This window comes from Leptinotarsa decemlineata, unplaced genomic scaffold (genome assembly GCF_025532065.1).
Source record: "Leptinotarsa decemlineata unplaced genomic scaffold, Ldec_3_MD MMD2_P_RNA_scaffold_5, whole genome shotgun sequence".
Taxonomy (NCBI): domain Eukaryota; kingdom Metazoa; phylum Arthropoda; class Insecta; order Coleoptera; family Chrysomelidae; genus Leptinotarsa; species Leptinotarsa decemlineata.
In genome coordinates, this window is record NW_027412532.1 from 5,643,444 (window position 1) to 5,660,099 (window position 16,656).

The window sequence follows — 16,656 nt, forward strand, 5'->3', positions numbered from 1 at the left end:
ATCAATTCTGTATACAATATACTTTATCATTTTTCTTGAATTGATTCGAGCAGATGAATGTGATTCAAGTAAATAGGAGACCAAATCAGCGAGCCATATTCTAAACCCGTTCTCACATATGATGTAAGGACAGTAATGACGCTACCTTCATTTCTGAAGTCTTTACAGTACAAATCCGTGTTTCGATTCAAGCTGTCTGTCAAGCTATATTCGTACATTCTTGTTCTCCAGTGAAGAACTCCCGTCTTTTTGCATCAACTTTCCCTAAGCTGTTCGTCACTTCGCTTATGGCGACAATAAAGTAGGTACAAATGTTGTTATATGTGCATATCCTCTGTAGTTTCAATAACTGCTTCTAGCAGATCTATAAAATTATCTTATTAACCCCGCTGGCCTGCCTTTTCTTTATATAGTCGCGATATTAGTTTTCTGCAACACTTTGAGGTATTGATGTTTCTCCAACATGAATTTTGCACAGGTTAGTAGATAGTTAGTAGATATAATCAGGTTTTGTTCTTGTGAAAAAAAGATATTTAAACAGATTTCGAAACGGAAACGTGATAGGTTTCTGAAACGTTAACCATTTATAATATGAGAATATACATTGTTCTTCTCCTATGATAGGAAAAATGTATAATAAATAAAAATTTCAATTTGCTATTTAAAATACTTGAAAATATTCTCTGGCGATTTATATTATATTTATTTATACAGTATTTGCATTAACTGCTCGTTGCATTACCTGTTCGTGACTTTGCTTATGGCGATGCCATCAATTTTATAATGTTTTATTGTTTATTCTTTCATTTATTGTTTCATAATTTGTACTACTTTCATAATTTTGCGAAAAAAAAACTTTGCAAACAACAGAAATATTCGACTAATCAGGAAATTTCTGTATGCTCTGTAGATTACAATGCGCATATTAGATAGTCCTACCACGATATAAAATGCATGAACATTCAGAAAACAAACAAACAAATTATGAAATTATATAAAAAATACTTTGTGCCACTAAACATTCCAAAAACAGGAATAGTTCGTTACGCCACTGATCAAACGTAATAAATTTGTCGATAATGTTCCAAGAGAGAACCAGTTTTTCGATATAGCATCAAAGAATTCACTTCCTGTTACCAATTCAGATTATTTGTGGAGCACAAAATAGCTGCCCCAAATATCTTTGAATGACGAGGGGAGATTCAAAAGAATCGTCGCCCAAATTTATGCTGATGAATTTTGAAAACCAAGTGTCGCAAGATAAGAACGGAATCGCCTTCAGTTGGGTAACAGGTTTTGATGTTGAATAAGTGTAATATCGTGTTTTTTCAATCAACTTGCTCAATTCAACACGACAGTGTTGTTACAGAGGGCAACATTTTCCAGAAACACTTTTGTCGAAGGTTTTTAATGCCCCAAATTTTGGGACGACATGAAACCAATTTTTTCAAATCAACATTTCGATATTCTAGCCTAAATTATATAAGAAAACGTTTATTGCATTATTTTTCACCAGAACTCTTGTAATTTGAAAATAAATATCTCTCCCATAAAATCTCATTTATAATTTTTTGTTTCACATGAATTGAAGCAATGTGCCCTGGATAGAATTTAGTAGCCAAAGGATATGCTCCAAAGATCTAATTTAAGCTTTATGGCACTGGTCGAGCCCAACAAATAAATTTTATCCCAAATACTCGATCGACTTTGGAAACATTTTGCCCTTACCAAGCACCGTCAAAAACTGCAAAAAAGACTCACAGAGAATGTAGACCTCTGGTCTACATTCCTGGCCACAGTGGTCTGGAAGATAATGAAATTGCTGCCTGTTTTGCAAGGACCAGAATCCATCATCGGCTCCGCTTTATACTCTGCCAAAAACAATAAAACCCTGGACTGCCAGAATGGTTAAAAACTTATGGAGAAGTCTACCAAGATAGGTACATATCTTTCAAAGTGTGATACCAAAGAATTATAAGTCAGCAAGGATGACTTACATTGTCCAACAAACTACTAACAGGTCACTGTTGACGGTGGAAACAGTACGTGCGGTCTCCGTTCGGAAGATGATGAAATAACAGAGCCTGTAACTAAACCCTTGCGGGTTATAGAAGAGAGCAGAACAGATCCACTCCCTTTTGACCTATCTACTTCAACTTTATCAATCAATTAGATGTGCACCGGTGTGTTCAACTTTGTAGTTAAAAATAGTGATTAGAATGTCTGAGAAGTTGACATCTCTGTATCCAATTTGACACCTAACAAATTAATTGATGAAGATATCGGAATTGGGTGTTTCGACATGGTAATGTCCGATTCTGCCACATTCACGTTCTTGGAAGGAATTGATGTCTGGATACCCAGGAGAAGACCATCGGTAACTACTTGTAAAGAAGGGCCAATAAGAAAGCTTAGAGCCAAAACCCCATGACTCGACTTGGGGGTTATTAGGTTTGCAGTTGAGAATTTTGAGGTTATGAGGTTAGATTTTTAAGTTATGCGGTTTGAAGGCATGGGATTTTTTAGTCACGGGGGGTTTGGCATTTAAGGATGTTGCAACAAAAACTCTAACATATTTCATCCTTGAAAACAAAATCAGACATCAGAGTTATTGAAAGAGAACAGTTAAACTTTCAGATTCCTAAAAGAGTTTTGTGTGCAAAAATTTATTCGGGAAGTATTATTTATATTCAAGGATATGAAAAACTAGTGTTATCATGCACCTTTGAATTATAACATCTCAAATATTTGATGTAAAGGAACGATTCTGGGTAATATTTGGATTCAGCAGCGCACAAGAACCCATCTATCCTACAACTTTTCCAAAAAATGTTCGACGTTTCTTATCAAGTTGAGTTTTCCCAAGTGCATTTCAGAACAAAGTAGATAGGGTGTGAAAAATCTTTCATTTACTTTGACGACCACTCTTGCACTTCTTTACTGATAACTCTATATGTTTTTAATAACCTGAGAATCGCTAGGTGCATGTTGGGTGTCAAATTAGATACCAATATGTCACAATCAAGATAAGACCTCTGTTCATAGATACGTACTGCCTGTTTGGAGACCTAAACATCACAAGCAAACTTGATAATCTGAAACATCGAAGGCAGGCAGAGACTTGCCTCTTTCCCATAGATATAGGGGGAGTGTCCGATTGATGTGGCCCGGTTGATTCCATCAGGTAGAACGCCGCAACCAACTGCAGCTGACATCTCATCATACTTTTGAAGAACTCTCATTTGGAGAACGGCATCTCAAGGAATGCGCTGCCTGAGATGATTATTTCCAAATGAATATAATCTATACCAACTCAAGTCTAACGTAAATGGCCATTTTTGCACAGGTACGGCTCTCAGAGCCTTCCAAGAATTTTCTAACTGTGCCTTTGCTTTGAACAAAAATGGACTTATATACCCAGCTCTGCTAGAAAAAAACTGTCCCACCTCGACACGTATTTTGATCACCAAGTGATCATTTTCAAGAGGAAGATTAAACATTTCAATATTCCTCTTGAAGATGATCACTTGGTGAACGAAACACGTATCGAGGTGTTAAAAATAATGGTTAGGTGTCGGAAAGGTTCCAAAAAGTGCATCACAAGTACAGAGTTATTGAAAAAACTCTTTACCCACTTCCATTTTGATTTCTTCTGACGTTTCTTAAAGAAACATAATGAAATAATTAAGGCCATGCCGATTTGGGAATCCATATTGAGGACACTGGATAACTTTTATTAATGACAAATTGTAAGACTTTTGAAACATTTGCTCCACACTAAGATTACTGAGACATCCAGTTGTTATATCAATTTGATAGAGCAAAACGTTATGGGTTCATTATTTATCATTTACGTGCGAATGTATATAATTCCTTACCGTCATTCGAGCTTTATTAAAAAGCAAATAGTCATAACACACGATTAAGAGAGTGAAAATAAGCGATATATAAAAAAAACATCAATGAGAACGGAATTTGTTATCATTGTTTAATGTTTCATAATCATAATCGTCCGTCATGAAACATTATGGATAAGGTGCGATAAAAATCCATGAGGTATCTTCATGATTTCTTGTGTGGAGTTATTGAAATTTGTTCGGGGGTTCTTTCAAGACGCTTTTTATAGCTTCACTTGTATGTTTGTTTGTAACAGACTCCTTTGGACTCGATTTTGACTAACTTAGATGTCTAGATGTATTTTAAACTTTGTGCACTTATCAAGAATCCGGGACAATATAATAATTTCAACTGAAATAAGTAACGAATAGCTTCGAGAATCGAATTGTGTTACCGATAAAGAAATTCGCAAAACTAACACAACCGTCAAAGACGTCTGCCCGCGTTCTCGGCGATGGCGCTTCATTGCTTAGACCGCCCCTCTACTCCCGCATATCACCCCCGTCGTCTAACAGTAGACGCGACACGTAACGGCTTACTGCGTTGCGGCAACTTAATCTTATCGTGATAACTTTTAAACGATTCGTCCAAATTACTTAGTGTAAAAGACAAAGTTTTTCTATATTAAATACTTAAAATGACAATTGTATCAATTTTTATAATAATTTGACAGATATTCTGAAATGTGCATTGTAAAAAAGTATCCAATTTAATTGTATTTATGGCTCAGTATTTTGCATATAGTGGCTACCACATAAGAGGTAGATACATGTATCGTGGACTTTTATTTAGAACTATTTAAGATAAACAATCTTACGGTACATTATCTGCAACTAACCTGAACAGGTTTGCCTATATGTTATTCTGATGCATAAGCTGTATATATGTACATACAAACATACATACATACATACAACCTCACAAACGTTCACATTTATATTAGTATAGATATAGATAGATAGATAGAGAACACAATCCTAAATTAGTTTCGAATTATTTTTGTCTTGTGTTGTTATTAGGTTTTTAAACTATTATTTATTGCAACTATAAATCACTACAGCGTAGCCAGCCAAACAATGAAATAGTATGTAATTGGTAGTGTCGGGTCACTCCTATTTCAATGCATGAGAATCATGAAGAAGATATAAAAGACATATTCCGAAGTACATAACTTTAATATGATTTGGTCGCTTATAACTTTACTCGTATTAACAGAATTTGATAGCGGCCAGGCTTATTCATTCCTTTTTTCAAATCTCTGGGAATTAATTTGGATTTCTTTCGATGAAGCATGCTATTCTTATAAAGATTTGCAAAAGGTAGTGTTCTAATTTTTCAAGTTTGTTCCGTCATTCTTTCTGAATAGTGGTGTAACCTTTGCTGTTTTGACACGATCTGGAAAAACCCCACCCTTGAAGAAGCGAATAACTAGATAAGTGCCAATTCTTGTGAGCAGTCCTTTAAAATACAACTTGGTATCCCGTCTTGACCTGAGAACAGTTTATTTTGAAGTTTTGCCAGAATCGACAAAATTTACATTCCTGAAAAAGATTTACGTTCACAAAACCACCATTAGAATTGCCCCGAGATATTAGAAAAAACCTAAAATAGGGTATAGTCAAAGTAACCGGTATAGTGCATAGTTAAAGGTGTCGGCGTTCTCAAAGGCCAAAAAAACCAATACAGAGAAATGAAGCCGCTGTCAACTAGTCCACATGGACTGAAGAATTGGCGGTTCGTAATGGATTTTATCAACCGAGTTTTATGATTGGCTGAAGAGTCATAAAATTAAATTTGAAGTCATGTTATGGTGACGAATAGAATGCGAGGATAGTTATAGCAGTCGTGTTGTCAATGTTCAGTTCAGGAACTGATCGCGATTTGAGTGTTGAAATTCGATATTGGTGCAGTTATAATTACTTGAAATTTTTGTTATCTGTTCAAAATGTGGCGTCCTTGGACAAGTACTGATAGTTATAACGGGTGTGATAACAACGCAGACTTTTTTTTCTGTGTAGTGATTCCAATAGTGATGGTGAACAATGCGAAAAAGAGATACCAGTAAATAAGATTCGGATGCATTTGAATATTGAAACACAGAATGTATGTTTCAATGTATATAAGAATCTATATCTCGAATTTCTCAACTGTACGAAAAATAGTCAAAAACTAACCTTATGAACGCAAGATGCGATGTGATACGGGATGTTCATCTAATAAAATCATGGAAAAAACAATATACGACTGTTACAAAAGCAATGCGATTCCTACAACTGAAATCATAAGCAAGAAATTGAATACTTCCGGCCATAACGTGAGCTGCTGTGACAAAACTCTTCAGAATTGGATGGAGAAACTAGGATTTAGATTTAAAATAATAAACAAACGTCAAGTAGTTATGGAAAGCAGAAGAATGGTGGAATTGCGCAACAAACACTTAGAACAAATAACTAAATATAGACAAAAACAACGACAAATTTTCTATTTGGACCAAACTTGGTATGACACTCTCCACACAGTTACGAAAGGATGGGTTCCGAATTCTTTGATATTATGTGGAAAAAAACTTGAGTACTGCAATGTTGACTATCATAAGAACATGGAAGAAGCTAATATATTTGAGGAATAGTTTGAAAACACATTGATCCTAAATTTGGATGCGAATAGTTTAATAGTTCTTGACAGCGGTTCCTATCATTCGCGACAGCTCATCAAAGTGCCGAATAAAAATTCGAGGAAAGATGAAATACAGAGTATTTCAATGGATAACAAAAACCAACTACTTGAAGTTTTACAGACAAAAACATTTGAAAAAGTGTATTCCCTGGAGAGTATTGCTGAAAAGTATGGACACACCATACTGAGACTTCCCCCCTATTTTTGTGTTTTCAATCTCATCGAGTTGATATGGGGAAAATTGAAACAAAGCATCAGGCGTAAAAATAATTTTCCAAAATTTGATAAGAAGGTAATAGAGCTAGTTGAAGAAGAAGTATCTAATATTGCCGAAGAAGACTGGCAGAAAAGGATTAATAAAGTAATTTTAGTTGAAAAAGACTATATGGAGATTGGACACTTCCATATTAATGGTGTAAATAAATTCATTATTGATTCAAATGACGACGGTGATAGCGAAACAGATAAAATGGAAGAGGAATTATCAGAAGCTTTCGAAGAAAATTAGGGAAGTGTTTCTGAAGCGATCGATTGTATATATATATATATATATATATATAGAGAGAGAGAGAGAGGTAGTCTTTGCTGACTAGTTACGAACAATTCCTTGGAGTTATTTGGGATAGCAGCGAAGCGCAAGTGTACTCTTATAACATTATATTTCCAATATTTCGACAATGGTTATTGTTATCATCAGGGAGCTAAGATGATAGATTTTGAATTAATACAGAATTTAAGTTAACAGACAGATACTTACACTGTTAGTGAGATTGGTCGCAATTGAGTTGAGTTAAAATTAAAATATGAACGTTGTGATAATGATAAAAACACGTAACAACTGTAAAATTACAAGACAAATGAAGTAAGTGAAAGCTACAAAATATATACGTTAAATGAGGAATATTCATAAAATTGTGTTTTTTTTTAAATTTGAGAATGAACGTGGTGATCTTAGGTTAGAAACACATCACTTGTCAATTTATTAAATTTTGAAGAAGAAGTAGACTTGGCACTTGCCGCTGGTGCAATTAATCAAAGAGTTACAGTTGCCTCCAGAAGAAAGAGTTATGTTGTATAATTTTTTTGTTGATAAGTTGATAAATGAATTTAAGTAATGTCAAATGAGTTGTCTTTGAAGGAATTCCAATTTTTGTCTATAAAAAGTAAATAGGAATATATTTCACTTAAATGTTGTAAGTCTGTTTTTTTATTCAGACAATTTTGTGATTGCGAAAAGTAAGTCATTTCAAGGAATAATCTTTTAGAAACATTCCTCTCTTTGGTCAAAATTTTTACTGAGTTAAAGTCCATTACATGTCCATTATTATAAACATGTTCACTAAGGGCACACCTTTCTGGATGAAGTCTACAGTCACTTTTGTGTGCAGATATTCTGTCTTTTAATAATCTGGCAGTCTGACCAATGTATTCAGCACTGCAACTTATACAAGGGATACTATAAACCACTTGAGATTGAAATTTTGTTGGGATTTTATCTTTCAAGTTTGAAAAAAGGGAATTAATTGTTAATATAGGTTTGTGTGCAATTTTTATATTATCAATATTTTTGAAAATTAACTTAAATTCTGTATTAATTCAAAATCTATCATCTTAGCTCCCTGATGATGACAATAACCATTGTCGAAATATTGGAAATATAATGTTATAAGAGTACACTTGCGCTTCGCTGCTATCCCAAATAACTCCAAGGAATTGTTTATATATATATATATATATATATATATATATATATATATATATATATATATATATATATATATATGTGAGTAAGTAGTATTGAGAAGTATTTTCAATCATCACTTTGTTATTTGAATCCCTACTTTCCCACTCATCTATATAAACGAAATATTCATTATGATGATTATGAACTGATTATTGAATAACAAAATTAGTTAGCTCCCTAACTATATTATTAAAGGGGAGCTGTTGAAAGGTAGGTTACACTATATCGTTTACTTGAACTGTCTCTCTGTCTGTTTAAAATCTGTTTTTCCGTTAATCAGCTGTCGCCCCCATACGAACGACAACTCTCAGAAGTTGAGTAACGAGCTAGGTCTTACCTTTTAACGTGTGATTCCTAACACTATACCTACTATTAAAAAACAAAGACGAGTTTGTCGAAGTGAATACTAAAAAGTAAATTTTTTTTTTGAAATTCATACTTTGTTTTTTTTTAACGGAATACTGAAACTGCAACAAAACGAATCGACAGAATTGGTTCCTGAAACCAAAAAACCTGACGGGACCACCGACTCCCACACCAGCCCCCCTCCCCCCATTTGCATACGCCCATGCCCGAACGAAGCACATAGAAAATAACAGTGCCAATGACCTCATCGTGACTCGATACATTCTATGAATGGAAATCTTTGTTTCAAGGTGAAACATTGTTTACTACCGCTTTCGGCATCTTTCTCGAATCGAAACCACACGCCAACCGAAAAAAGAGGTACGACTTTCCAGAAACTGACGAGAAATCACGCTTTTACGACTCGATAAAAATCGCCTCGTAACTTTTATCAACAACAACGAAACGCGACGTAGAATTTGTTTCAACAATCAAGGTGCGTATGACGTATAACAAGTGAACAACAACACTTACAACGGCTGTCTGGACAACATGAAGACGATTTCGGGGCACACTTAGGATTAATATCCGAACGGCAATACTTGCGAAAATACGAACACGCGAAAACCGTACAAAAATACCACCAAACTACAACGAATCACACTCTCGAATGGTACGTCAGCGACTGGTGGAAGTGGCAGCGGGTTGGGTGATCCAACCGAACGAGCGAGAAAGAGACGAGGATACTTTTCGCGAACGAAGCAGATTCCTTCGGTAGCAACTGAATCGTCGGCGAATGAAAATTGACCGGCTTTTTCCAGAAGTGATGCGTTTGTTATACGTGGTCGGTTTCTTTCGTCTTCAGCAGGGTTGGGCGCACCCCGCACGATGGTTGGGTGGTTGTATGCCCCTATTTCGGTTTATCACGTAAAAGCGGCGACAAAATCATTTAGATTATATAAAAAATTCAGTTTTGCGTATCTTTTCTCGAAAAATTATTCGTTTATTAACATACAAGCCGGTTTTTTAGCTGATTCCACTAATGCTATCTCAGTAAGATTTACAATAATATGAGGCTATATATATATATATATATATATATATATATATATATATATATATATATATATATATATATATATATATATATATATAGCCTCATACACAAGCAAAATGCCCTAATTATGTTTGAGGTCGACGATTTGGTGAATATAATTTCGACTTTGACTGCTTATCCATTTTTTAACTTTTGACTTAAGTCTGAAAGAATTCATTGCTTTGAACTGAGGAGGAAAAATATTGAAGATCCTTGGCCCAAGATAAACATGGCTTCTTTGCCCCAAAGTTTTATACATTCTAGGGACCAACACGGAGATAGCACTATTTCTAGTCTGATGTATTGTCGAAGATGTTTCTATTTTCATTTTATATTGTTTCAGCAGAAATGTCTGGCAGTATAACTGTCTAATATCGAAGAACCCGCTTTCAATATATAGTAGATCTCAAGAATACCTGAAATTTTTCTTTAAAATTATTTTCAATATCCACTTCTGTGTGACTTCTAGTTTATTAAGGTAGTTGTTCGTTAATCCTCCCCAAGCCATTATACCATAACTGAGCTGAGATTGTATAAGTGCAAAATAAAGTATCCTCAAGTGGTTTAATGAACAGAAATTCGAGCAGATTTTGAATTTTCTTGTGAGGCCTCGAATTTTCGAGAGCAGTTTTTGAACATGTATATCGCATTTGAGGTGACAACCAATATATATTCCCAGGTACTTAATACTGGTTTGCATCTTTATTTCAAATTTTCCATCGTTGGTTGGTCAAATTGGACAAGTTTTATATTTTGTGGAACTAGAATAATCTCTTTCCAGATCTGGAATATCAGTGGTTGTTTTTGCGGTATTCGCCAAAAACTAGAAATGTCGATTTTTTTTTCATGGCTCTACCGCCTTCGTTTCGAATAATATCGGCCGATCAGTAATATATATGGAGGTTAGATGGTAGTGGGGGGGGGCACTGCGGCTACCGTCGTTCTGTTACTCACGTTTATAAATAGCAGGATGTTCGTCAAGCAGCTATTTACCATCCACCATAGTACCAACCTTCCTGCAGTGCAGCCCTAGCCTTATATCGACAGGTGTAGGTCAAGACTCGCCGAACACACACTTTCTTATTGACGATAACTCGCATAAGACATGCCTGTTCACACATCCTGCATAGAGGTGTCTCCACTAGCCCCATAATATTGAGGTGTTTCCTTAGTTGACAGAGGTCGGTCAGAAATCCTATTGTTAAGCGTAGGTTTTTCCTGGTCATCGCCAAATATTTCTTCGGCGCCAGCTTCCCAGGGTCACCCAGGGTGATCCTGGTAAGACTGCATCCTTTGATTCCAACCCATCTCTTTAGGGATTGAGCATGGGTGTGACATAAATTATCATCAACAACTTTATTATTTCAAATACGGACCTCTAATTTTTTCATCGTTTTTATAGCCACTGTAACAACAAATTCAGCTAGAAATTACAATACATATGTTTCCCAACGTTTTTCCCGGAAAAAAACATCAACAATATTTGTCTAGTGTCAAAAAGGTATAATCCAATATCTCAGAACTCGAAGATACATCAACTCCACACATCTTCTGAAAATTTGCAAGCAAAAATTGCATTTCAGGGGTTTTGTACAGATATAGAAGAACTGTTCAAAAGCGAATTATTATGTTACAATAATGTTTGTTTCTGATGTTTTCTGGCAAATAGAAATGAAGGAGAAAACATTTATGGGAGTACTGAAAAGAATTGATTTGTTTAACGTGAACCTTGCTCACTTAAAATGTTGACAGTGGCATATAATTTTTTTTAAATGGATCACCTTATATTGTTTCGCATTATTAGACGCTCCATGATGAGCAGATTTCAACAAAGCATAAAACATATGATCTGAAGCTTATGGTTCGAGAGCTACAGCTACAGCTACAATTGGTGTTTCTGTTTTTGTGAATTCTTGAGAAGCAATGGGTTTATACGCGTCGAGAACGGATTGAAATAGTGAGTTTGTACTACCAGAATGGAAATAGTGCTGGAGCTGTTGCCAGTATGTTCAATGAGAATCATCTACAGATACGTTTCGGAATTATTGAACACATTTATGGAAACTGATTTCGATAGATGTATCGAGTTTTGCGAAAGACTCACTGAACGGATTCACTTGCATGAGAACTTCTTGTATAAAATTTGCTTTTTGGATGAATGTAAGTTTAGTTTGAATGGAGATGTGAACCAGCAAAATTGTCGATATTGGAGTGATACGAATTCTCATTTTTTATACCGTCAAGTTCATACCCAACGACCTCAAAAACTGAATGTTTGGGCAGGAATTTTAGGTGACCACATCAACGACCTTTTTTTATCGATGATAATTTAACTACTGATGAATATTTGGATATGTTGGAGAATCGAATAATACCGTGCATCAATAGGGCAATTGAGGAGGATATAAATTTATTTGAAAACAAAATAGTTTTTCAGCAGGATGGTGCACCTCCTCATTATGCAGCTCCAGTGCGACAATTTTTGGATGATCATTTTCCGGGTCGCTGTATTAGCAGAAGATGTCCTAAAAAATGACCACCAAGGTCTCGGATCTCACTCCTGTAGATTTCTTTGTATGGGGTCATTTGAAGTATAAAATGTATGAGATAGAATCAACAACATTAGAAGATTTGAGAAGGAATATCATGAGGCATTGCAGAGAAATAACTCCCTAGATTCTCAACCATGTGAGGGCGGCAATGGAAGCTCGTTTGTACCATTGTATGGAAGTTTGAATTTGATATTTTCTGTTTGTTACTTGGTATACCACATGTTCTTCCAATATGTGGAACTTGTGTGAAGCTTTCAGTTCTAGACCAAAAAATTATTGGTCTTTACTTTTTTGAGGTACCTCTTACCAGAAATTGTATGACCATGCAGTGATGATAAGGAAAACGTCGCGAAATACTTCTGTGGTAATACATAGTTGGATTTGTTATTACAATGGCAACAAAAATCGATTAAAAAAACTAGAGGACCATTTAAAAAAATAAATATGATGAAATATAATGAACGACACGTCGTATTGCATTGCACCTTGCCAGCCGTTGCGTCTTTGCACACTTTTGAGTCAGTTCACCACGTGCAGTCTACTCAGATGACGATCGTTTTGATTCTGGTGTGGAATGATGGAGCCATGTGTCACAAATCGCCGCCTAAATTCGCCTTCTTATGGTGGAACAGATCCAAACGCTGCTCATAAAACCAATTCGTTGTTGTTTTTGGTTGACACTTTCTTTGAATAGAGCTTTCGCACACCAACACGTTCATTTGATGTCTTTAGAGCTATCTCGATCAACTTCACTTTGCGGTCATCCAAAATTATTTTGAGGCCTTTTTTTGATGTTTTCGTCTGTAACAGCCTCTTTGGGGCGTCAACTGCGTGAATCGTCCTCATTCCTACCTCGTTCAAACCACTTCTCAACGGTTGATTTCTCTGGTGTCTAATTCCTAGTGACAAGCCTTGGCTTCAATGGTTTTATTTTTTTTCGACAAAAAGCAATGCTTTATCTACACACGAAATTCCTTTTTATACATTTTCTTCAAACTAACAAAAGTTGCTTCACACAAACTGCTAGTCCAATAGCTGTGAAATTTGCACAGTGTCTTTTGAAGGTTAGACGCTACTAGTAGCGCCATCTGTGTGTTAGCCTACGATCTTTGCAGCCCACTTAATAACAGTAGGTGATTACAAAACTTAATTAGATAAATAATTAATGCTGGCAAAACCAGTAGATTTTGAAAAAAGAATTAGAATAGTACTTTTAGGAAAACAGATAGTTTATAAATGTGGTTATTATCGAACTTGTATGAAGAAGTTTGATAATGGTGGGTAATTAACTGCTTGTTGGTCGATTGAAAGGAACATTCGAAGGACATAAATTAAACCTTCCGGAATCCTTGGAAATCAATGAACATTCATTCTTTTTAAACGACCAAAGGTCAATAATTTCATAAATCTACCTGTTTTGTCAGAATTGTTCATTCATAGTGCATATAAAAGGCGTTGTAGAATAGTCTGATGTACCAATTTAACTGATGAAGTTACTGTGTAGAGAAACACAAGCAGAGAGTATCACATGGTCAGGTGAAGAATATGGTTTTTAAAGCGGGAAACTGACATATTGAAGATTTGAAGGTTATTTAAAGAGTTAGCCAATCGAAGAGTTCTGGGAATGAAGCTGTTATATGAACTCAATCAATCCTCAGCCAGATCTGTATATTTTTCCTTGATAGGGTCGCACTTGAGATATGGAATTGCCTTTTGGGGCGTTTCAGTTTTCGTTTTACAAAAAAGGGCTGTCACATACATATGTAGGGCAAAATCACAAGACCACTGCAAACCACTTTTCATCAGTCAGAAAATTCTTACTGCGTTTGACAGACGCGTTACCACACGAGAGGAAGCCGGAATTTACCAATGCCATTCCCAAAATCAGCAATTACAAAATTTTCTTTGATATATGAGAGCAAGAAAATAACACTAGACAATAACAAATTTAAAAAAATTCACAAAATTAGTTAAACGACTACTTCTGCAAAAAGCCTACTATGAAATATTAGGATGATGTATTTTAACTATTAGTATTTCAGTTGCTTACATAGCTACAATGATTTATTTATTTATTATCTGTAATGGTTTGTTTATATATTGTTTTATTTATGTGTATTCGTGTATGTACATTTTTTTAACCCTATATTGATTGTTCATTGTATATTATAATTTTAATATTTTTTAAAAACTTTAACATTGTTGACTAAGTTTCACTAGCTTTGTCAATAAGGATTTCTTGGACAATGAAGCATGATTGATTGATTGAATAATTGAATATATGAAAAGAAACGTAAAACGTTTGCACTCGTCTAATTGAACGACTGGGAACATGTAGAGATATTTTGTAGAGAAGCTCGGGGCTCTTACTCAGTCCGTTGATAATTTTGAATAGAAGTATTAAATCTCTGTTTTCTGCGAGCCTTAAGAGAAGGTACGTTCAAAATGCATTCCAATACAGTATAGTCATAGTATACACGCATCTTGAAGACAATATATCGCAGGAAATTGTGCTGTACGAATTTCACTTTCGGTGTAACGTAATGAAGGGACCAAACGCTGGAACAATAATCGAGATGAGATCGAACCAGAGAAAAATAAAGAGATTTAAGAGCTGTGATCTTGATGAAATCACAGGTGGTTCTCTTTATAAAGCCAAACATCTTCATAGATTTTTTAATTACAGTGGAAATGTGTGATTTATGGCCAAGTTGGAGTCTAGGATTACACTTAGATCTTTGGATTAAATAGCAGAATGTAAGGTCCTATTATTTATACTATATTTTAAAGTGATTCGGTGATGTGTTCGATGAAAGCGATGAATTTGGAATTTGGACGCATTCGAACACATACTATTTTGCGAACACCAGATAAGCAATCTACATCGTCTTGTAGACACAATGTATCAGCTTCACTTTTAATTATTTCAAAACATTTCATCATGGCTATCTATTTCTTTCAAAACTATTTTTGATTCCACTATAAATTCTGGTAATATTCGAAATTTTGAAGACTGGCGTTATAATGGGAGCCACCCGGTACATAAAAATTATCTAGCGACTAGACCATGATGAAACCCAACACGAAAAGGGAAAAGTAAGAGGGTGGTTGGCTACCCCGAATACCGACCGACTCCACAACAAACTACCCACCCGATAGACAAGAGGGTACAGAATTCTCGGAATCACAATAACTGCCGAAATTTCAAATCCCGTTGTCAAGGAACAGGCCGGTAAAACCGACCGCCTCAGCCCCTCTCGCAACATATATTTCGGGGTAGGTCCCTCGCTCTATCTCTCTCTCCGTTAAGTTCCCATCTTGCTCCGACTCCTCTAACGAGAGTTCAAGGTCAAGCCACCCCTACGCATACACCATCCTCTGACCGTCTCTGTTTCGCCTCCGGGTCGCAAACGAGATCGAACAGAGACGACAGACCGTTTAATTGGTGTGTGCCTTAGCTGCGCGTATACTTATATATACAGGGAGATACTCCAGAGCGAACCTCGAAGCAAGAAAATTATCAAAGGTGAATTAATACCCACTCCATTGGCAAAGAACAAGTACAAATTGTCAACAAGCAAATAACAAGTAGCAGAAATGATGGTATTTATACATTTCCAATCAAAAAGTCACTATAAAGTACGCACTACGCAAGAACTCGAGTCTTCAGATTTTTTCCTTGGTGTTTTTTGAGTTACCACAATGTGAAAAGTAAATGAATATGGATCAAGTTTAATGAATGGCAAATTAAATAGTTCACCCCGATAAGTCACTGCGAAATATGAACTTTTTTTCGGCAACCGCGTAGAATTACGAATCAATGAGACATTTCTTCATTATATTTCTCTGTAGCACAAAATTTGGAATATTTTAAATCTTATTCGCATTCATTTCTTAATTACATCAATATTTATATGAAAATTCGAACAATTGCTAATATGACAAAATGGTTTAGACTTTCACGGCTGAGGTTTTCAGTGTCATGGCTTTTCGAGTTTGGAAGCCGTGGATTTTTGGAATTTCTTCCTGACGTTTCGCTGGCGCGAGTTGTTAGCTTCTTCAGAGGTTTAACCATCATGGCTTGGTGTCCGATGACTACCTTCTAGTCTTCGTAAAGCGTATTTATACCTTGCCAGGTAAACACTTGTATTTGTACCTGTACTCGTACCTGCACTTGAACCTGGAACATTAACAATCTTGTTGCCTGTTGTCCTGTTCGTTATTCTAGAATTCATTAAAATGGGGTTCCATACTCGATTGAGGTTCACCGCTTCTTCTTTTCTGTTGAAATTCTCCAAGGCAATGGAGATCCACACACGGAGAATTTCAACAGAAAAGAAGAAGCG

The 16,656-nt window shown here is 35.6% G+C and overlaps 1 protein-coding gene across 3 annotated transcripts in view; it reads right to left on the reverse strand.

Annotated features, from left to right (window-relative positions):
- Positions 1 to 16,656, reverse strand: part of Imp (IGF-II mRNA-binding protein) — a 166,918-nt gene that overhangs the window by 56,640 nt on the left and 93,622 nt on the right. Inside the window, exon 1 of one of the 3 annotated variants that reach the window (XM_023161252.2) lies at positions 9,197 to 9,357. The exons of the other annotated variants lie outside the window; for them this stretch is intronic. Coding sequence (XP_023017020.2) covers positions 9,197 to 9,216 — 20 coding nt within the window. The 5' untranslated portion in view covers positions 9,217 to 9,357. Of the gene's footprint in view, positions 1 to 9,196; positions 9,358 to 16,656 lie in introns of those variants that run through there. 3 annotated transcript variants of the gene reach the window in all.